The sequence below is a fragment of the Vidua macroura genome, chromosome 22 (assembly GCF_024509145.1).
Source record: "Vidua macroura isolate BioBank_ID:100142 chromosome 22, ASM2450914v1, whole genome shotgun sequence".
In the NCBI taxonomy this organism is placed as follows: domain Eukaryota; kingdom Metazoa; phylum Chordata; class Aves; order Passeriformes; family Viduidae; genus Vidua; species Vidua macroura.
Window position 1 is genome coordinate 3,585,080 of NC_071592.1, and position 23,586 is coordinate 3,608,665.

At 45.8% G+C, this 23,586-nt stretch overlaps 1 protein-coding gene across 1 annotated transcript in view; it reads right to left on the reverse strand.

The window, feature by feature from the left end:
- CLMP (CXADR like membrane protein) overlaps positions 1-13,373 on the reverse strand; it is a 52,435-nt gene extending 39,062 nt beyond the window's left edge. The window contains 1 exon segment of the mRNA XM_053996820.1: positions 13,235-13,373. Coding sequence (XP_053852795.1) covers positions 13,235-13,262 — 28 coding nt within the window. The 5' untranslated portion in view covers positions 13,263-13,373.
- Positions 13,374-23,586: the final 10,213 nt, after the last annotated feature.

Consider the following 23,586-nt stretch of genomic DNA (forward strand, 5'->3'; position numbering starts at 1 on the left):
CAGTCTCCAGCAGTGCTCAGAAAAGCACCAACAAGGCAGGGAAATGTCAATATTGCCTAACTGGCTAGTTAAAATCATTCTACATGCATGAATAATCAGCTTTTGTTGTCAGCTTTGTTTTATCCCCCTGAATGTTTTTTTTTCTTAAAGGTGTTTGTCAGGAGGAAGGGAAGGAAGTAAAGAATTTGTTTAAGATATCTTCAGATCCCAGCTTTTGTGCAGGAATTTATGCTCTGGAATGCCACAGAGAGATGCAAACCAGGTGCCTGGCTCGTTTGGACAGCAGGCAGGGACAAAACCAGATTTAAACCTGGTTAAAACTTAGGATTTCCATACAAATATTTGATCTGCAGTGTTTTAAGGAGCACTGCATACAGGCAAAGAAACAATCCCTGCCTCAGAGCACTTAAAATCCAGGAAAATATTAATACAAACAGAAAAATACCTATATATTCAGAAAAAAATCAATATATCCAGAAAAAATGTGCCATATATCCAGAAAAAAATTAAATAAGGCCACGTTTCCTCCATTCACATCCTGGTTTTGGCTTCTCCTGTGGAGGATATGGAGAGGGGAGGATGCCTGTGACATCCCCGCGGCCTCCACCGCCTTTGGAGCCTTTTCCTAATGGGAACGCATTCCTGGCTGCCCGACAATGGGAGCAGCACGCCCAGGGCGCTGCTCAACGGGAAAAATGCGAGCCCAAGTCATTAGAGAAGAAGAAGCCCTGTGTAATTCAGCATCGCTGTCTGCAGAGCAGAGTTTGGAGCCTCTCCCTCCTCCCAGGTCACACGGGGCCTGAGTGAAGCGGCAGCTGCAGAATTGTGGTTTTTGCTGGCTCCGGGGGTAGCCTCGGGCTAAGAGGAAGGAGCTGACAAAGCCAGAAAAGCCGGGATGCATTTGGCACAGCACGGGAAGCCTCTTCCCGCATTAAGGCAGGTGGAACAGGCGGGCTGGGCTCCCCAGCCCCGTTTCTGCAGCGGTTTCAGAGCACTCTGCGGCTCGGGAGGGAAAGGCTGCACGGTCTGAGTGCTCTCCTGTCGGGGTTTGCCCGCTTGGAATGACCCCGACACTGTAGAAGTCCTTGTTCCCCCAGCCCGGCAGCCGAAGAAGAGGTCTGGAACGCGTGAGGTCGAGTTTTCAAGGTTGTTTATTTTTTCTTATCTACAATATTCTCTCTCTGACCTGCCGAGGTCTGCCTGGTACCGAAGCCATGGCAGTCTGGCGTGCCATCTTGGACAGTGTTTACATTTTATATCAAAAGTTACGTACAGTCTGTTTATAACAATGCACCAATATCTGTCGTTTCTGTTGGGCAGTGTGTGCCTATCCTAAACCAACAGAAAAGTGACACCATCACACCAAGACATGGAGGGCAAGAAGGGAAAGAAGGCCAGGACACACCCAGATTTCTCCATCTTTTACCCCTGAATTATATTCTAAAAACCCCAAAATTCCACTTTTTCACCCTGTGTTAATTCAGCTACCACACTACTCAAACCCTTGTGGCTTGTAATTCCTCACACAAAGTTGGCAGTTTTTTCCATGGGCTAAAATGGAAGCCACAGGTGTTTTTGACTTCGTGCCAAGGTCTCCAAACCCCCTCCAGGGTCTGGAGCCAGCCAGGGCAGCCACAGGGATGTCCTGGACTCTGACACTCTCCCTCTGCACAGCAAGCACGAAGCTGACAAACACAGCATTTTCAGCTCTCCAGTGCCCCCCCAAAACCTGGGGGGATTAAAGGACACACCAAGTGTCACCTCCTCTGGTGTGACCCCGCTCGGGTGTCCCCACACTCACAAACTCCAGAGCACTAATCCCTTAAAACACTGGAAATGGAGACACTCAAAATGAGCAGGCATTTAAAAAGGAAGCCTGAATCACTAAATCATGAATCACTGGCAAAATCCAGGCTGGAACCTCAACATCCTGAATGCTTCTTTGACCAGAAGACACTCACCATTGCTTCATATCCCCCTTGAATAGAAAAAAAAAAAAAAAAGGCATTTGTCAACACAAAAAGCTCTGCTTTGTGTGGCTAAAATTCCCTTTGTCTCCAAGCAAGGGCTTGAAACAATGGAAACAGGAGAGGTTTTGCCCAGAGCAGAGACCACAGACAAAGCTGCACTGTGGGAACATCTCCATGGCACTGGATGGATCCAAACAGCTCCTTGGAGATGCTGAGTCCTGGGGCAGCAGCACCAGGCTGTCCCAAAGGGCCACCTCAGTGACACTGTGATGGACCCGACCCCACCCAAACAGAAAATGCCACAGCAGCAGCAGAGCTGATGGCCAGGAGCCCAGGAGCTGATGTCAAATTGCTCAGGTGGAATTGAGCTTCTGAACATCACTGACTGTCACTGGCACATTCTTCTCTCTCTCAGGATTTTCATTGAGGTGCACAGAGAGAAAGAAAGAGAAAACAATTTCTATTTCTGCTCCTTGTTTTTCCCATGTGGAATGTGTTTGGAGAATTGTTTACCTGGGTTGATTGCTTGGTTGGATCATGGTGAGGATTGTTTGAGCCTGGTGGCCAATCCAATCCAATCCAACCCAATCCAATCCAATCCAATCCAACCCAATTCAATCCAGTCCAATCCAACCCAACCCAATCCAACCCAATCCAGTCCAATCCAACCCAATCCAACCCAACCCAATCCAATCCAACCCAATCCAATCCAATCCAACCCAATCCAATCCAGTCCAATCCAACCCAATCCAGTCCAATCCAATCCAGTCCAACACAATCCAATCCAATCCAATCCAGTCCAACCCAACCCAATCCAGTCCAATCCAATCCAGTCCAATCCAATCCAGTCCAATCCAATCCACCTGTGGCTGGACTCTCAGAGAGGGTTGTGAGTTGTTACTTAGATATAATAGTTTAAAAAAGTAGGTTTGTAATTTTAGTATCGCCTTTAAATAATATATTAATGTATTACAGTATAGTTCTAATAAAGAAATCATTCAGCCTCCTGAGCTGGAGTCAGACATCAGCATTTCCTCCCACGGGTTCACCTGCATTTGCAATAGCTGGCACAGGATTTGTGGGCTGCTCTGTGCTCAAGGGACGACTCAGCCGTGTTTGAACGTCACAGCAGCGTCCATCCTGCACAGCCACGCAGTTTTCCTCACAGGAAGGGATGGGGCTGGCACAGGTGGCTCCCAGTGACACCCGACACCTGCAGCACTGAGAAAATGAGAAAAGCCAAGCTCCCAGCACTCCCACAGCACCAGGGGGTGAAGGCAGTGAGAAGCAATCACCCAGCCAGGTCACTGATAAATCTAATTTCTACTTTAAAAGTTAAAGGTTGTCAGTCGCCACGTAAAGCTACATTTCATTTGCTGCTGTTTCGGAAATGTTCAGGCCCAGAATCCTAAATTAACTCAGGTTCTTCAAATGTGGCTCTAAACACCACACCAGGCTTGCTGCTCACTTGCAGGATGTACAAATAGTAAATAAACAAAAATGCAATATACAATTAGTAAATAAACATTCACGCAACGTAAACGGCAATATGTAAATATGTAAATGGTAAATAAACATTAATACAGTATCCAAATTGTAAATATTCACTTATACAGTTTTAGTAAATTATTACAATGTGAATAAAATAGCAATAAAATATTAATAAAATCCCCTTCTTGCAGAGCCCAGCTCTTGCACCAGTCTGAAGCACAGAGCTGCTCGCAGAGCCTCACAGCCCAGTGCAGCACCACTGCAGGGGAGAGGCCTGGCTGGGTGTGCCCGAGGGCTCTGGCACCGTTTTCAGGCTGGTTTGATGCTCCAGGGGCTCCAAGTGAGGCTACCAGAGACCTCTGGAAATCGGGCAGGGCTCCTGCTTCGTTTTATGAAGGGTGCAGGAGCCTGGGCTCATCTGGGCCAAACTCACTGCACCAAACCCTGTGTTTGGTGTCCTTGGGAGTCACCCAGGCTCCCCCAGGGGATTCTTGTGTCCCTGGGGGATCTCACTGCACCAAACCCTGTGTTTGGTGTCCCTGGGAGTCACTCAGGCTCCCCCAGGGGATTCTTGTGTCCCTGGGGGATCTCACTGCACCAAATCCTGTGTTTGGTGTCCCTGGGAGTCACCCAAGCTCTCCCAGCAGATTTCTTGTGTCCCTGGGCCAAACTCACTGCACCAAATCCTGGGTTTGGTGTCCCTGGAAGTCACTTGAGCTCCCCAAGCAGAATTTTTGTGTCTCTGGACAAAACTCACTGCACCAAATCCTGGGTTTGGTGTCCCTGGAAGTCACTTGAGCTCCCCAAGCAGAATTTTTGTGTCTCTGGACAAAACTCACTGCACCAAATCCTGGGTTTGGTGTCGCTGGGAGTCTCCCAAGCTCTCCCAGCAGATCCCTGTGTCCCATTTTGTGTCCTGCTCTCCAGGAGCAGCTCCTGGGCACGGGGGGTGGAGCAGCCTGATGCTGCTGCTCTGGAGCGAGTGCTAGTGCCAGCCGGAGCCTGGGGAGAATGAAGCAATTTCCTTAACATTGCTCAACAAGGCAGGATCCAGAGCAGCAGTGCCAGCACCTCGCCAGACACCGGCCTCCAGCCTCACTCCAGCAGATCCACCCCGGAATTACAGCTCCACATCGGCCTCTGCACCTCTCCCTGCAGAGCTTCGGGAAATGCTGCTTTGTTCGGGAAAAAGGGAAAGAAAGAAAAGGGGAAAATAGAGCCATGATGTCGGAGAATGTGGCTCCTTTTTGCCTCTTGTCCCTGGAATTGTGATTGGAAATAATTGGAAGTGTCACTGGAAGTAATCAGAAGTGACAGTCCCTGGGCTACAAGGCTTTTGCTTCAAGTCTAACGATCCCCCCGCAAAACAAAACCTAAATTTAAACAATGAAGTCATAAAGTGATTTGCCTTCAAGGTTGAAAACCCTGCAATATTTTTTTTTTTAATAATAATAAAAAAAAAAAAGAAAAAAAAAGAAAAAAAAGAAGTGCCTGGCTGTGGTTCAGTTCAATATTCCAGGCTTGCTGTGTTGGATGAAAGCACAAACACACACAAAGGCACTCTGTGATTCCTGGCCCTACCTGGCCAATAAAGGTTCATATTTGTGTTAAACATTCCTGTGACCTTTGAAATCCTATCAGATCTGTAAGGAAAATCACAGCCTGAGTCATCTGTGACACTCACCCGGCACCCATCTCAAATATTCCAAATACTGGAAATCCACCTAATTCCAATATTTTGCTGAAGCACAAAGGGAGCGGAATGGAGTCATTCTTTTTTTTTTTTTATTTTACATTTCTGAAAAGGCCTCCTAACAGCCCATCCAGGCACTTAGGGAGAGAATCTGTTCAAAACACCTCACAGCCACAATACACTCCGTGTATTTGTAAAAAACTCATTTTCCTTTTTTTCATGTGCAGCATGGAGTAATTCAGAGCCCAGGATTTCCTTTCAGGGAGGTTTCTCTGAGAGCACAGCAGCACTTCATGAGTGGAGTTCCTCAGCACAGTGGTACCAAAAAATCCATTAATATGAGATCATCTCTTGGGGGAGCTCAAGCGACTTCCAGGGACACCAAAAACCATTAATATGTGATAAATAAATTAATATAAATAAATAAATACCTTACTAGAAAATCAGATACTAGATAAATATCTGACCAGAAAATAAAGCTTCGTCCCTCCAGGTGGCAGGTGAAGGATTTCAGCTTGGATTCAGCTTTGTTAAGGATCTGCACATCACTCCTGTGCCCACATCTGGGGATGTATCAGGAGGAAAATCACTTTAAGTGAAGTTAAATTAAAATGAATTTAAGTTAGACATGTTCCAAGTGCTCCAGCACCATCAGCAGGGCGCACCCACCCGTGTGTGTGAGCTTCTCCCCGTCTCAGGTGTGCTTTAAATGCTCTCTGTGCAACGTGGGCTGAACAAAAGCTCTCTCGTGGAGTGACCCTTTCTCCTGGAGAGCCCGAGCCGTGCTCATGCCTTGCCTCTAACCCTGCACGCTCCATTTCAGAGCAGCCTCCCTCCTGCCAGGCAATGTCACAAAACCAGCCCAATCCTCAGTGACCTTTTCCCTCCAAAGGCAGCTCCACTGCAGGCACTAAGCTGAGCTCCAACCTTTCCACCCGGCCAGGGCTCAGCCTGGTTTTCCTGCCATGCAAAAAAACCATCCTGGCAGCTCCCCAGGAGGAGAGAGAGGCTCTGATGGGTATTGATCCTTGTGGGACAGCAACTCTGACACGCTGGGGCTGGGAAGTTCTCACTTAAACATTTGCCTTTTTTCAGCTGCCAAATGATTTCCTGGAGCAAGGGAAGGAGCAGAGGAGGACAGGGTGGGTTTTGTGGCCTTCTGTCACATCCAGCACCTCAGAGCTGCTCTGTCCCCTTTACAACTTGTTGCAAAGAAGAGCCAGAGCTCGTTAAGGAGTCAGATAAATTAACCAAGGTGCCAAGGTGTGGTTTAGGAGAGCCTGGCCTGGTGCCCATCCTCCTTTTCTAGGACTGGGCTATTTCTGGCAAGAAGGAGCAGCTTTATTCTGGGTTGACAACCAGTGCAGAGCTCCAGGTGCACCCAGAGGAAACACATTTAACCCTGGTGGGGCCAAACTAAAAGGGACAGAGCACAGAGGGGGCTGTCACTGCCCCCAGCAATGCTGAGGGGAGGAGAGAGCCCGGGAGATGGAGGGGCTGGAATTCTGCCCCGTGCTTGTTGACTTCTCACACATTTTCCATTGTTGTGCTTCCTGCCCAGCCCTGCGCTGTCCTGTCAAGGCTCTACTCACAGACCTCCCTGACCTGGCTTCACCCTTGACTTTTTGCTGGGCTGCTTCTGTAAACTGAGCATTTCTAAAAACAAATGAAGACACAGCTTTGGAGGAAAAAAAAAAAAAAAAAACCACCAAAAAAAAAAAAAAATCCAAACCACCAACAACAAAAAATACCTCCCAAAAAAAACCAAACAAACAAAACACCAAAACAAAACAAAAAACAACCAAAACAGACCCATTCATCTTTTCAACACAGCACCACCAGGCTCCTTCTGCACCTGGAGCAGCCTCTTCTGTAGCACACAAATGGGCACAATAAAACACGTTTCAGATGCACAAACACTGCCTGCAGCCTGGGCTAACACAGGGCATTGTTTAATCAGGAATTTAAGGTGTATTTTGATTAAAACTGTGGGGAAAAGGCACACAAAGCAGCTCGCAGTGCCATTTGTAGCATTGCAACACCAATTTTATTGGTATACACACGATTTTTAGTCCAGCGTAACAAGGACTTAGAAAAGATTTCCCAAATACATCCAAGAGGGATTGTTCACATCTCCTTCTGGCTCTGAGAACAAATCCCAGACTGCAAACCTGCTGAATGCCCCCCAACACCCCGTGCTTGCCTGGGGGAGAGCAGGGCTCTTGGTTGTGATCCTGAGGATAAACACCAGGATCTCTCTGTGCCACTTGTGCAGTGGCATTTCTGGGAAGAAGCTTGTGCTGCTCTTACACAAATTATCCTTCTGAAATGGGCCAGGGCCCCCCAAAACCAAACCACTAATTCTATGTGGAGGAGACAAAGCCAGGGTGGGTACAAAGGCAAAACACCACTTGTTTTCCATGGGAAATTCAGAAAAGTTGCCTTCCCTCTGGCTATACTTCCCATAAAAATGATTTTTTCTCCACAAATTTGGCTGCTTTTCCTCACTCTGGCAGGTTATTCTTTTCTCCCTTTTCTTCCTCGTGATAAAATGTCATTTCTGGATTAAAAAAAACTCCTCCAAAATAAAGTTTTTTTGGTTTTAATTGTTAAAAATCCCAACTATTTAATACAAAACAAAGCACCACTAGAGAAAAACAGGCAATTTATCATCAAGTGTCTCGACAGCAAATATTTGATGCAAACCATCCCTGGCTTTGGAAGAACTGGAGTGTCTCAGAGGAGTGTTAACCCTGATATTCTGCCAGAGAGCAACTCAATTTTGTCTGCCTCCTCTGAATTCCCCCGGGGGTGCCAAATCCATCCTCTGCTCTCCTTTATTCCCTTTGCTCAGGTATTCCCAGGGCAGTGTGCTAATAAAGACTTGGAATTTAACCCACACTCCTCTGACAGCCTGGAATTTAACCCACAACTCTCACACAGCCGATGTTCTGTTGCCTGCTCTTGGAATTTGAGAGAAATTAGGATCAATCCCATGAAGCTGCCCTGGGGAGAGCTGTCCTTTTTTAAAGCTGAATACACCACCAAGTTCCCTGCATTCCTTCAGGAGCCAGTGACAAAGGGGAGGTGAAATCAAGACACAAAATCACACTCAAAACCTCTTTTCCCAGTTGCTGGTTGATTTTGTTTTGTTTTTTTTTACACCACTCCTGAGCCAAGGTTTGTGCTAAATGTTAGAAAAAAAAAGTGAGGCAAAGCCCTTGTACCACCAACCTTCAACACCATGGGACAATCAAAGGCAAGAGAAGGAGCCAAAGAAAACTAAAATATATCATATATTTGCTATTTTCCAGTTATCACTGAGAAACTCTGGAAATGTCTGGAAAATCAGCAGAAATAGAGGTCCCTAACCTTTGTTTTAGGCAACCTGAAAACAATCTCCTTTGCCTTCTACTATTTCTGGGGAATCAGCAGGAATAAAAGCCCACAAGCTTTGCTTTAAGCAACATAAAAACTGTCTCCTTTGGTTTTTACTCCTGGGAAATCAGCAGGGATAGAGATGCATAAACTTTGTTTTAAGCAACCTGAAAACCCTGCTTTGGTTTTTTTTCCACTTCTGGAAAACCAACAGGAATAAAGCTTTGTTTAAAGCAACCTGAAATCTGTCTCCTTTGGTTTTTGGAAAATAAAGGTTCACAAGGTTTGTTTTAAGCATCCTGAAAACCCTCCTTTGGTTTTTTACCACTTCTGGAAAACCAACAGGAATAAAGATCCACAAGGTTTGTTTTAAGGAAACTGGAAACTCTCCTTTGGTTTTTGGGAAATAAAGATCCATAAGCTTTGTTTTAAGGAAACTGAAATCTGTCTCCTTTGGTTTTTGGGTAGTAAAGGTCCACAAGGTTTGTTTTAAGGAATCTGAAAACTCTCTTCTTTGGTTTTTGGGGAATAAAGGTCCATGATCTTTGTTTTAAGCACCCTGAAATCTGTCTCCTTTGGTTTCTGGGAAGTAAATGTTCATAAGTTTTGTTTTAAGGAACCTGAAAAGGCTCTCCTTTGGTTTTTGGAAAATAAAGGTCCACAAGGTTTGTTTTAAGCATCCTGAAAACCCTCCTTTGGTTTTTTACCACTTCTGGAAAACCAACAGGAATAAAGGTCCACAAAGTTTGTTTTAAGGAACCTGAAAACTCTCTCCTTTGTTTTTTTACCACTTCTGGAAAACGAACAGGAATAAACTCTCCTTTAGTTTTTGGGAAATAAAGGACCACAAGCTTTGTTTTAAGCACTCTGAAATCTGTCTCCTTTGGTTTCCACCACCCCTAGGCAGCAGCATCCCACTGAATTCCCAGTTCCCAGCGCGCTCGCTGAGAGCGGGGGCACTTCTTTAAAAACCAACTACCCCAGCGGGTTCTGCTTTGCTGTGGCCCAGGAGAGGAGGGTTTGGGGAGCAGGATGCCAAGCACAGGGCTTGCTGTGCTCTCCCAGCAGGGATTTCACGGGAGGCTTTTCCAGCAGAGCACAGCCCCGGGCAGCCCCAGCTCTGCATCAGCTCGGATTTCCCAGCTACCAGCCCGTGGGTACCTGGGCAAATGCCGGCTGTCAGAGGCAATTCCTCACGCCAGCAGGCCCTGCAAGGAGCTGCTCCATAACCTTTTTGCTGTGCAGTGAGACAGGAGGAGCTGGGGCTCAGCACAGCGCTGTCAGAGCCCTGGGACAGCGCGGAAAGAGATCCCCCACCTCAGAGCTGGCAGGGCAGGGCTGAGCTGCTCTGCGGGGATTCAGCTCTCAGCAGCACCCAGAATGACACCCCTGACTGACAGACACCCCTGACTGACAGACACCCCAGACTGACACCCCTGACTGACTGACACCCCAGAATGACACCCCAGAATGACAGACACCCCAGACTGACACCCCAGACTGACAGACACCCCTGACTGACAGACACCCCAGAATGACACCCCTGACTGACAGACACCCCAGAATTACACCCCAGACTGACAGACACCCCAGACTGACACTCCTGACTGACAGACACCCCTGACTGACAGACACCCCGGACTGACACCCCAGACTGACAGACACCCCAGAATGACACCCCTGACTGACAGACACCCCTGACTGACAGACACCCCAGAATGACAGACACCCCAGAATGACACCCCTGACTGACAGACACCCCAAACTGACAGACACCCCAGAATGACACCCCTGACTAACAGACACCCCAGACTGACAGACACCCCAGACTGACAGACACCCCAGACTGACAGACACCCCAGACTGGCAGCCCAGCTCCCACAGGGCACATAATCACTGCTGAGGTTTTGCTGCACTGTGGTGGGTGACCCCCAGCACTGCAGGAAGGGGTCTGTGCCCACAGCAGGATGGCAGCGAGGTGGGTGGGGGGTTGGGGTTGGCACATCTCCTGCTTTGATCCCCAAAGCCAGCAGCTCCTGCAGGGCAGAGCACTCACAGCAGCCAACAGCTAAGGAAAAGCACAAGAAACCAGTGACAAAGCACAAGAAACCAGTGACAAAGCCAGGCATACAAATAATCACCCCTGAGAGCTGATCTGACCACGAGATAATCAGCTTTTTCCTCAGTTGTTGGGTCATTAAAAACATTCATGATTGACTTGGAGTGGGGCAAAGGGGAGATTTCCCACCCCATAAAATTTAAACCAATTCAGGAACACATTTCAATGGAAGCATTGGCTACTTCTTTATAGGGTGAAAAATGCAACATCCTATTATGAACTTTTTCCACTCTGAAGCGAAGAACCACTTCAAAACTCTGCTTTTCAAGGGTGCAGTGGGTTACAAAGGGAGTTTGTGACACTTGACTCTCACTCCTCAGCTGGTCACAATCATGTCAAACTTACAGGGCCACCTTCCCCTCCTCAGCCTCTCCTGGCAAAGTGAGCTCTTGTCCACACTCAGCCAAGTCTTTAATCTTGTCCTGTTTTAATAAAGTCTCCTTCAAAGAGATTGGCTCCCGTTTCCTGTCTCCTCACACAGCTGCTCGTGTGCCCCAGAGAGGTAAACAGTGGAAAAGACAAGACTTGTGTATATTAGCCACGTTACTGGGATGTTTAATGATGACAACACAAACCTTCCTCTCAAGGCTTCTCTAAAACCTTTTTTTTTTTTTCCACATTAGTCTTCACTTTATCAGAGAAAAAAAAAAAAAAAAAAAAAAAAAAAAAAAAAAAAAAAAAAAAAAAGCAGCAAGACATCACTGGCAGTTCTGTAGATTTTTACTGCAGAAAATCCAGGCTTTAGCCAGCAAATCAGACTCCCCAGCCTCCTCGTGTTCAGGAGGATCCAGGAACAGGGAACCACAACTTTTCCTTACTTTTCCCTGGACTTGCTTCTGATATTGGTGAATGAAGCTGGACAAGGAGCGGAAAGACCAAGTCCTCTGCTGGCAGGGCAGGTAAAGCTCAGGGGGCAGCTCAGTGCCCACTGTAGGACCAGGAAACAAAACATTCCAGGTTTTGCTCTGAGTTTTGAAGACAATTCTCCCCTCAGCAGTGCTTGGACAGGAGAGGCTGAGAAACCTCTGGAAAGGTGAGGGCAAAGTGTCTTTTCCTGGGCATTCCTGTGTTCCTGTCATAGTGGAGATGCTGAGGACACATTGATAATTTAAATTCTCCATTCCAGGAAGGCTTTCTGCCTTCCCCAGAAAACACCTGTCTTGTAAACCAAGACATCTGATAAAGTTTTATAGATAAAAGCAGCAAAGGTAAGTAGTCATTATATTAATTACACACAAACCCACCTTTTCTGCAGCAACAGTTTGTTCCTTTCACTCCAAACCTTGAGCATATTGGAATATCCAGCAGCTGAACAGGATCAAAGGTTGCAATTCCCGTTGTTTCCATCAGCAAGGTGAGCAACCAACCCCTCTGTGCCCAAATTTGCACAGAGACGCTTCCTGAAGGGCTGAGCTGCTCCTAGCCCTGCTCTCTCAAGCTCTCTCCACCCCAGAGAGGCACAAATGGCCAGAGCAGATGTGCAGGCACCAAGTGCTGCCTGCAGTGCCCACATCCCCTGGCACCACGGCCCTACAGAGAAAACCTGTGCTGGCAGCAATCCCCAGGGCAAAAGCCACTTCTCCCTTTACCAGCAGCGGCACAGACCTTGTGTTTGATCACCAAACCTCCCTCTCCAGTCCACATTCCACACCCGGGAGCCTTAAACTGGGCTTTCCGTGCCACAAGCCTTTAGAGCTGTTCAAAAATCCTATTTGTGCCTGTCCCCCGTGCCCTGGCGCTCAGCTCCTCGCAGGGAGGCAGAGCCCAGCCCCCTTTGTCACACCTGAGCAGGTTCCAGCTCACAGCTGGCCCTGCAATGGCCAGGTTTGCCCAGCCAGGGCCGGTGCCTGTCAGCAGGAGGGAGGCACAGCTCACTGCTCACCCCTGCAGGAGCAGGAGCCCCTCAGACACCTCAGGGCTGCCAACTCTTTTCCCTCCAGCTTTCCTTCACTCTCCTTTTCCACCCTCTTTTTCCATTCTCTGCTCCTCTCCTCCTCAACAAATCAGCCTCTCTCTTTTCTCTCCCTCTTCTCTTCCCCTCCTTTCAGCGGCCCTTTCTCTCCTTCCCCCCTTCTTGCATCCTTTTCTCCCCCAACTGCTCCCTGCTGCACTCCAACACATCTGTTTCTAATCTTAGCCATCCATTGCAAACAATAACCCCTTTTTCTTTTCAACATCTGAATGCCGAGCGCCCAACAATTCAGCACAGTTACACAAATTTGACACTCCGCCTGAAACAAAGACATTTTATTCACCTTGTTTTGCCCAAGAGGTCCAAGCCCCTCTCTCCTTTATCCCTGAAAAGCACTGCTCTCTTCAAACAAGAAACACACATTCCCAAATGAGTCTCTTTGACCAGCACTTTTTAAAATTAATCCAGATATTCAGAGATCTCAACCTGCTCATAAAGCGACTAGAGAAGGATCAGAACTCAAACACCACTGAAATTACAGTTTCCCATGAAAGTTTCCTCGTTACAAACCCCTTTTCTCCAACTCACCAGAAATGAATTTCAGGCACACGGAGCAGACTCGGGGAAGTTTGATGAGATCAAAAGCGAGCAACACCAAAAAGCCAACCTACCTAAGAAGAGGATTGAAAATGCAGACATTCCGTCTCCCAGCAAGAGGGACTTTTCCTCCCTTTTTCTTCCTCTCTCCCAAGGACGGCAGGCAGACCTGCACAGGATTCAAAGGAACGCCTCTGGAATGCACTGAGTGTAATTGCATCCATGTGCCAGAAAAAGAACCAACTTCACTCTTTCTTCCCTCCTGCTATTCATCCCCTGCTCCATCGTCCATCCACATCCAGCCAGAGCTTTTTTTTTTTTTAGGGGGGTGGATTTTTGGGGCTGTAAATTCAGGGCCCTGGGAGTTTCTGGGGGAGAAAGAGGCAGAGGCAGCACGGCGAGGACTTCACATCCACGGCAGCACAGAACAGTTTTGCCTGTCTGGAGAGGAGAGAAGCAGGGGGAAAACACTGAGCTCAATGTTCACCACAGGGCTGCCTCCCACTTGAGCCCCTCCCTGCCATCAGCTGGGATTAATAGTGAAGACCAGTCATGTGGGTGAGGTAGAGCTGATTTCCAGCAGGAATACAGATATTTAACAGACAAACAAGAGGATTTCTCCAGTGGCAAAACAGTTAAGTTTGGAGGCAGCAAAAAAAAAAAAAAAAAAAAAAAAGAAAAAAAAAATCCAGCATGAAAAAAAAAAAAATCAGATTCGACATTCAGGGTTTGGAGGGAGACTCTTGGAAAAAGCTCCTCAGGAGGATAAACACACTCCCCTGGATGCATTAGCTTTGGGCTTTTTTCTGCACTGGAAATCGGAGATTTCAGGCTTGCTGAAACCCTCGCTCTGCCTGCTGCGTGGGTTTCTTTTTGTGTTTTTAGGAGAGAAAGAAATCCCCTAAAAACGGATTTAATTTCATGTCATAGCTGCGCTTCACCGATGAGGGCAAAGCTCAATCAAGCAGAAACTGGTGGCTATGGGGTGTGAATTTTAACTCCCCCCCAAAGGGCATTTTAAGGCACACAGAGACACCTTTACAGCCCAGCTTCAGCTTCACCCTCGTGCAGGGGAGCAAGATTTTAAAATTACCTCAGGTACCCCGTAAGGAAATACGCAGCCCACACAGCAGAAGGGAAATAAAGCAGATTTACCCACCTCGGTGCCTTGGAGTACAGAGCAGAAATTCCTCCCCTCAGAACAGTTATGAAAGTGTTTGTGGAGCCTCGAGGAAAGCAGCAAACCATGGGCAAGGCTGCCAGCCTGTGGTTTGGGACATCACACTCCAGTTTTCCAAGCTTTCTTGTCTTTCCCCGTGTAACTCCACCCACACACCATTTCTCTATACTTTCCCCCAAAAAATCAGGGCTAAAATGCTGCTCAGCCTCCCCAGGGATGAAAAGAAACCCTGTGCAGAGCCAGGAGCTGCACTCGGTGATTCTTTTGGTCACCTTCAGTTGAGGATATTGTATTTTTTATGAAATACAGAAATATTTATGAAGCCCTCAGCGAGGGGCACAACTCTTGGACGCTCTGAAGGAATTTGGTGCCTCTGGTGTTGATGAGCTCTGTAGGTATTTATGGGAAGATAACAAAGATCAAAACCTACATCTTTGAAACCTAGAACCAAAATCAAACCCTAAATTTGGATAGATACAGGTAAAAATAGATGATAAAAATCATCTTTCTGCATCCAGTTTCATCCAAGTTTTGTTTGCCCCTCCCAGCCTCAGATGGAGACAGGAGCAGCATTTGGCTCCTCCTCTCCAGAACTGATTTTCTCTCTTTATCACAATGTTTGAAACATTATTTTTGTCTAATATAGACTGATTATCCAAATCTAATCGAGATCAGGTGGATATCACAGTTCCCACAGAGCAGCTCTGTCCATCCCACATAACCAAATCCCAAGATTCCTCCAGAACTTTTCCCCACACGCTTGACCAAACCTGCTGCTGATTTCCCTAATAAATGCACCTAAAACCCCCTTGATTCTCAGAGCAGGACACAAATCAATGGAGAAAAATTCATTTTTTTTCTGCAGGCCAGGCAGCACCAAGCTTGTCTCTGTGCATTACGAGTGTGACAGAAGATGTCCCTGGCTCTGCTGTGAATTCCCTGATGGATTTAATGGGATCAATTCCTCCCCAGGGAGAGGGAGAGGAGTGTTGGCACCCTGCACTGCCTGCCCAGCCTCCCCCAGACAAAACTTCATTTGTAAATAAGGATTACAGGTTTTAAACTTGATTTAAAAATAAAGTTTTGTTTGCCCCCCTGTCCTGGTTTGGGGCAATTTTAGGTGAAAAACCTCTAAGGGGGTTTCCTCCAGAAAAAAATTCACATCCCATGGGGCCAGGGTGTGCAGGGGGAGGAGGGTGGAGGGTGGAAAGAGAGGTCCAGGTGCATGGAAAATCTCCTTTTCTTCATCCTCATCCCATTCCAAGGCTGTTCCCACACCACCTCCTCCTTTGGGGTGCACTGGGGATTCTCCCTCTGCTGTTGGGCTCCTGCAGCAGCTGCAGGGAGGGCAGAAGCAGGGCAGAGGTGCTGCTCACCCACACGTCCTCTGCTGGCTCTGTTCCGGGGGAAAAGCTCCTCTCTGCAGCTCTTTGTGCTTCCAGGAGGGAGGAATTCCTTCCAGACACTTTGGGACAGCTCCCAGCTGCTGCTCCATGGGAGATGGATCAGGAATTCTCACCAGGGAGAGCAGGGGAAGGGAAACCGATGTTGGAGATAATCATTAAAGCAAGAAATTCTGTAAAAAACTATGATAAACTGAATTAGTTTTTCAGTATTTCAGAGTTCCTGTACTGCTGTTGACAGAGCCCAACCTTTAAGCTCAGATTAAAACACCTGGCTACAAAAATCTGCAGAAATCCTCTTGGGCCACAGAGTAGTTTTGGTAGAGCTTCCTCAGTTTCAGCCCCATGACATTTGGATGGCCAAACCTTTCAGAAAACACTCTCCCTTGAATCTTAGATCTTAAATCTTAAATCTTAAATCTTAAATCTTAAATCTTAAATATCTTAAATCTTAAATATCTTAAATCTTAAATCTCTTAAATCTTAGATATCTTAAATCTTAAAGGATCTCTCACCCCAAGAGCCTGCCCAGCACAGTTGTACATGGTTTTATACCCCACCTGGCAAGTGTGGGGACTCTAATTCCAACTGATCTTTTTTGTCAATCAATTTATTCCTTTCACTTTGCTCTTCCTCCTCCAAGGAAACTCCTCCTTGAGCCTGAGCTGTCCCCCAGTGCTGCAGAGCTGCTCATTCTCTTCTCAGTTGTGTTTTAGTGTCCCCAAACTTATCCAAAATCTGCATTTTCTCCCCCAAACTCCCACTCTTGCTGCTGACTCCCCCCTGGTGCTGATTCGTTTTTGTCTCCTCTCCTCACTCAGTTTTAATGATCTGAGCAGCTTCTTGACAAAGTCACTAAAAGAACAAAACTCATTCATCACTTTGAATCTCTTGAGCAAAAAACCATTTCTGTTCTGGTTTTGGGGTTGCAACTGAAATAAAGCACCAAGAACATGAGGAAAAAAACCCAAAAACCCGAATGACACAAACAAACCTCAAAACAGACAACAAAAAATGTTAGGGGAGAAATAAAACCCTTCACACAGATTTCTTTTCACAATCAGCCACTGGAGGAAAGGCTGATTTGTGTTTTGTGGGAGCCAGACCCTGCTTTGTAAAGCAGTTGTTGTTGAAGGAGCTCTCCTCCCTCAGCCAGGCTTCAATAATTGATTAAAAAAGCACAATTAGTCATTTCCTATCAGTAGGAAAATATCCCTTCAATGAGGCTCGCCACTCACAGTGTCAGTAAATGTATTTGAGGGAAAAAAAACAACTGAAAAGCTCCTTAAAGCTCCAGCTCAGAGCCCCCATGCACAGAGCTCCAAGGTTTATTTTCCTTTGTTTGAGGGGAAAACACCCCTATTATTTTTTTATAGTCTTATTTTCCTCTGTGAGGCTGTAACTCAGTAGAGTCAAAGTAAATTGTTCCTCACACAAAGAAAGAGCATTTTTAGTCTCCTAACTTCACGCTGATGGTTCAAAAATAAAGAACTGGGCACAAACCTGTTCCACTGAATCTTTACCAGAAAGCAAACCAGGTCGAAACCTACAAGGCTGAATTTTTATCACCATAAAATCTTGAAAGATTTGTACAATACAAGACCTTTGTTTACAAGCCAGGCTCTAAGAACGCTCCTGAGAAGAAAACATCACCCGCTGGTCTAAAAAATGCACCAAGGCATCACAAGAAAAGAAGAATTTCTCTTTTCCTTCAAGTTTCAGGCCCCAGCTACAAGGGGAAAATGTGAGGGTGCAGAGGAATGCAGGTGTGGGGTTCAGGGGATTAAACAGGGAGGGTCAGGGGACAAGTGGCAAAAAAGAAATTTAATGGCTTGTAAGCTTGAAGGTCTTAATTTTTAAATTAATTTATTCATGAACTGAAATGTAATAATAATAGAAAGTGTTGGAGGAAAAGCTGAATAAAGTGGTCAGGGAGAGGAATTTATGTGGAAGTAATGGCTCTGAAAAAGACAAATTGTTTCTTTTAGTGCAAGGTAAAATCCTTGGATTTTTTAACGCTCTGGAATTATTCTTTTTCTGAATGTGCTGGGGAAGGATTTGAGTGCATAAACTGAATTTAACTGAGAGTAAAAGAGAGGAAAACAGAAAGAAAGATGCTGAAGAAGGATTGAAGAAGGTGTCACTGGGCCTAAACCTCAGCTCAAGGAGGTTTGGGTGGCTGGGACTTCTGAGCACGAGCAGTTTAATCCAGACGGCGAATTAAATCAATAATTAAAAAATTAAAGAAGGTGCTCCTTGGCTTGGTGCAGCTTTCTGACGGAGAAATGAGGGAAGGCAAAGATGCTGCTCTATGTGGTGCTGCTAAAATCCCTTTCCCCAGCATTTTATTTCATTTTATATTGCTATAAAATGACATCATAATTGGGTTCTTTTACTTATGGAGTGGCTGTAGCTCTGCACTTTGGGGCTGGAGGTGGCCCCGAGCCTCCCTGCAGGCCCTGTCACCGACCTGCTCGGTGACACTCGGCACCTGCCAGCTCTGCTTTGCCATTTCCCTTCTCTGTTCCTCCCTTTTCCCCCTCCACTCCTCTCACACCACAGCACAATCCGTGTGGAACCTCTTGCACCGCTCCTCACAGCTGAATTTTCCTTGGAATACCTCCCTGCCTTCGAGTACAGCACAGTTTAGAAGGCCCATCCTGAGGATTGTCTTCACTCCACAGAAATTTATTTCTTAAAATACATAAAAATACTTTAAAAAGGTTAATAAAATCTAATTACAAAAAAAGAAGGAGGTTTTTTTTTTATTTTTGTTTTTTTTTTTTTTTTTACCCTAACAGCAAATATTTAAATATTTTTAAATTAAAGTGTTGCAGCTATAAGGCGAGTCTTCAAACAAATATTTTGATGCTTTAAATGTAAATTTGAAGCTTCTTGTGAACAAAATGATAATCATTCTGTAAAATTAAAAATAAAGTCACTCTGTGCTTCTGAATTGCTCTCAGGTAGCTTTTGTCCAAGTTCTCCCTTCTAAGCTCTGCTCTGGTAAACACCAGAGTGAAGTTTACATTCCTGAGCACTTCCATCACAGGATGCAATTCCTGGGACAGGCTTTTGCCAGCAGCCTATGGAAAAGTAAATCCTTTGCTTTGGTTAACAGAATGTGAAATGTTTTGGCTAGAAAATTATTTTACTCTTATTATTAGAACATATTATTTAGAAGAGCTGATCTTGAAAAGAAGCATCTTTGAAAAAAGAGAAATGAAGGGGAGAGCTTTGTGAATTTTCCTATCAATGTCCTGAGCCCTACTCTGATTCTGCTTTATTTGTCATTTATTCCATGATTTCTCTTATATTTGTCATTTATTCTGTTGTTTCTCTTTTATTTGTCATTTATTCAGATGTTTCTCTTGAATTTCTCTTGTATTCAGTTGTTTCTGTTGTGTTTGTGATTTATTTAGTTATTTCTCTTGTATTTGTCACTCATTCAGTTTTTTCTCTTGTATTTCTCATTTGTTCAGTTATTTCTTTCGTATTTCTCATTTATTCGTTTTTTTCTCTTATATTTGTCATTTATTTAGTTGTTTCTCTTGTATTTCTCATTTATTCAGTTGTTTCTCTTGTGTTTGTGATTTATTCAGTTGTTTCTCTTGTATTTCTCATATAGTCAGTTATTTCTCTTGTATTTCTCATTTGTTCAGTTATTTCTTTTGTATTTCTCATTTATTCATTTTTTTCTCTTATATTTGTCATTTATTTAGTTGCTTCTCTTGAATTTCTCTTTTATTCAGTTATTTCTCCTGTGTTTCTGATTTATTTAGTTGTTTCTCTTGTATTTCTCATTTATTCAGTTGTTTCTCTCGTGTTTGTCATTCATTCCATTTTTTCTCTTGCATTTCTCATTTGTTCAGTTGTTTCTCTTATATTTGTCATTTATTTAGTGGTTTCTCTTGTATTTCTCATATATTGAGTTATTTCTCTTGTATTTCTCGTTTATTCAGCTGTTTCCCCTGCGTTTGTCATTCTTTCAGTTGTTCCTCTTGCATTTCCCATTTATTCCCCCTCAGGGGAGGGGAGGATCCAGCAGGTCATTTCCCTGTGGGATGGTCCCACATCCCTGCTCTCCCCACTTCTCTCTGTTTAATTGTGCTGCTCACCCCCAGTGTAACTGCTTTATTTAATTACTGCAAACCACGCTTCGGAGTCCTGTTGCACTAATACATAAAGGAGGACAGCTCTGAGGCATTTCTTTTATGATTTCCTGAAATCCCTGAGATTTTTGGGTGCCTAAACTCAGTTTTTTTGATATTTAAGGAAGGTACCTACAAATGGGAGGCCTCCAAGCTGTTAAAAAAAATCGCTGTATCCATTATAAAATCCTGATTTTCAGCCTGGTTTTAATGAGTTTGGGTGTCCATATGCTTCCAAACCTGCTGGAGCTCCTGCAGGGCCTGGCCACAGCCCCGCGTGCAGATGAATGTTGCACACTCATGCGTAGCTGAGCTGCATCATCCCTCAGCTCCGTGCTGCAGCTGCTCCGGGCGAATGTCCTGCGAGGTTATGTTTAAATAATGCCAGCTAAGATCATCATTTAACGGCTATTACTAATTTAATGTGAAGTGCAAGGAGTGAGGGCTCCCAGACGCGCTCTTTCAGCTCCTGTCAGGATGCCAGCGTGGTCACCGGGGCGGTGACACCGGCTCTGGCTGGCTGAAGGACACTTGGGAAGCTTCCTGCTCACTCCCCAAACCTCTCCTGACAGTCCCAGGTGCACCAATCAAAGCCGTTTAAACCCAGAGGACACGGGAGAGGAGAGAGGAAATCCTGAATGAGCTCAAGGGATCTGTGATGGGGGTGATGCTCTTAGAAGTTTCCCTGCCTGTGTTTGAGGAGTGGATGGAATTCAGCCCTCAGAAGAGCTGGAGCGGTGGAATAAAGAGGCAGGAATACAGCAGGAAGTGTCTCATCCCTTCCCTCATGCTCCCCTGTTCTTCTCTGGGCTCTGAGCAAATTGTTTGGGCATTGGGGCAGCCTGGAAGAGGCAGGAGTGGGGTTAATGGGAATATTGGGATAACTGCTCAGGCCAGGCAGCAGGAGCAGCTCTTCCCTGCCAGGAGGCAGGAGCTGAGCAGGAGCTGTCTCTGCTGCCCCTGGCTGCTCCTGGCTGCTCTGCTTTCACAGGAACATCTCTTCTGACAGCAGATCTATTTCTCTTCTCCTCTCTGAGGCTCTGGAGCCAGGTTCCTGCTGGAATTCTCATTTCAGATCAGTGTGTTGGACTGCTCCATCCAGTGCCGTTCATGTTCTGAGGGAATCCCATTCCCCCTTTTTTTCTTCATATGTGGTTGATAAATCACCCTCAGGAGTTCCTGTTCTGCTCCTCTCTTCCTTCCACCTCCTGTGACCATTCCTGGTCCAAGGGTTTGGAACAGCCCTTGCCATGCTGTGAATGAATCATTATTAAATGAATATTTCTCCAAGATCTTCCTGGCTACTTGAACCTGGATTTCTGTGGATCACGAGTTTAGTCAGAGCAGATAACCAAGATGAGTTTGCTCCTGTTTCTTGGCAGCCAAATGACAATAGCCCAACAACTCAAAGGAAACAAATTTTTTTCATGGTCCCAGCAGAAAGGCAAGAGGCAGAAGGATCTCCTTCCCCTGTGCACAGAAATATTCATGAAGATGTTGAGATTGCTAGACTGGAGTGAGAGCACTCCATCAATAAATAAAGAGCATCAGTATCTTATCACATTCCAGAGGAAAGAATGACATCTCTTTTGCTTTTATTTCCTTCTATTTTGGAACATTCAAGTTATAATATTCAGCTCCAAGTGGCACTTGGAGCATGGTTCTGGATTAAAAAAGGGAATTTGTGTTGTACTAAAGGGTTCCATTAAGCTGAGAGGGCTGAGCAGCTGTGTGAGCCTGCCCTGAACCCTCTCCATGGGCTCTTCCTGCCTGAGTCAGGGCATGCAGCCCTGCCAGGCTGTCGATTTCTCTCGGGGTTCCTAAGCTCAGGGGGACCCCGAAAGATCAAAAAGAGTCTTTGCTTCCCTGGCCCAACGCAGCCAAAGAAGGAATGTGTCCAATTGCGCTTTCAAGGTTGTTGATTTCTTCTTATCTATAACATTCTGTCTCTGACCTGCCGAGCTCTGCCTAGCAAGGAGGCCGTGGCCATCTGCCCTGCCCTGTGGGGTGGTGTTTTCCTTTTATATCAAAAGTTACCTGTGTATGTTTACAATTTCCTCACCAGTTCCTATCATCTATGTTAGACTCTGAATTTCTGCCTTAAACCAATAGAAAAGTGTCACCATCACAGCAAGACATGGAGGGCAAGGAGAAGGAGAAGGTCAGGACACACCCAAATCCCTCCATTTTGTCCTCCTGATTCCCATTCTAAAAATCCCAAAATTCTACTTTTTCACCCTGTGTTAACTCAACTACCACACTACTCAAACCCTTGTGGTTTGTAATTCCTCACACAGAGTTGGCAGTTTTTTCCATGGGCTAAAATCAAAGCCACAGGTGTTTTTGACTTCATGCCAAGGTCCCTGAGCCCCTGCCAGGGTCTGGAGCCAGCCAGGGCAGCCAGAGGGATGTGCTGGGCTCTGACACCAGGCAGCTCAGTCAGGCCTGGAGAGTCCTGGGGGATACAGGGAATCCAGGACTACCCAAGGAGCCCCTGCAGGGAAGGAAGCAGAGCTGCATTTTCCATGTGCTGTCAGAGATGGGAGCTCTGGCAGAACTGAAATCCTATTTTTTTTTTTTTTTTCAGAAGGATCAAGGTTTTTAAAAAGTAATTAGTCCAGTACTAATTAGATGAGCCTTATTTACTGTGCTATCTAGTAAAATCTTGCTCTAGTCCTGCCACAACTGCTCTATCTTGTACAGATAACAAGGGAACCATTTTTCAACTATTATGTTAGTGAGTTTCCTTCAAGAATTCCTTGTTCCTCCCAGGTTTCCGTGTCTGAGTGACCTGATTGTTGTCTAGTAAGATTTAGGCATCCTTCAGGCTTTGCACTGAGCCCTAATCAGAAATGCATCACCTCCGAGGCAGCATTACTTTAATTTGAATCCTCTGCTTTTCTTGCAGGTTGGTGGCACAGCCCTGATGATTGTGTAGCTCCTTTCTGAGGAGGAATTCTGCCCTGTCACATCTCCAGTCTCTGCTGGGCTGGAGATCTTGGTCTCTCCAGGGAACTGAGGGGGGAATCCAAGTGTTTCCATGCAATTCACTTCTAATGCAAATGTATTTCACCCTCAAGCTGAGCAGCCTCTGTACAAATGTGGAATGTACCCAATCATTTTCTGGCTCTAGGAAGCTTTGATAGATCCTTAGATGTTTTTTTTTTCCCCCGAGTTTGCAGCACAAAAAAGCTCTGGAAGTGCTGATATGTAGAAGAGGAGGAGGCTGTTCATTTATTATTACTGCAGCCTGGGCTGGGGAGAGCTAAAATCCACAATCCTACAGATTTGGGAACAAACCAGAATTTTCCTAAGGAGATTCTCCCCTTGAAGACTAAAAAGGGCATTTGAAAGCTGTTAAATATCTGTGAAGTGGAGGTTCCTGCATTGGCATCTCTTTGTTGTTGGGAAGGAATTTCTGGGAGGGCACAGAGCCTGCCCCATTCCTGGAGAGAAGAATCCCACCAGGATTGAGTGCTGGGCTCCCAAATACCCCAGGAGAGGCAAAAATCCTCCTCTGTTCTCTCCCATCTCCTGAAATGAGTTGGTTGTTCTTGTGAAGGATTTCAGAGACACTCTGCTCTGTTCCTGGAGAGGAGAATCCCACCAGGATTGGGTGCTGGGCTCCCAAATCCCCCCCTGAGAGCAGAAATCCACCTCTGTTCTCATCCAGCTCTTGAAATGAGCTGTTT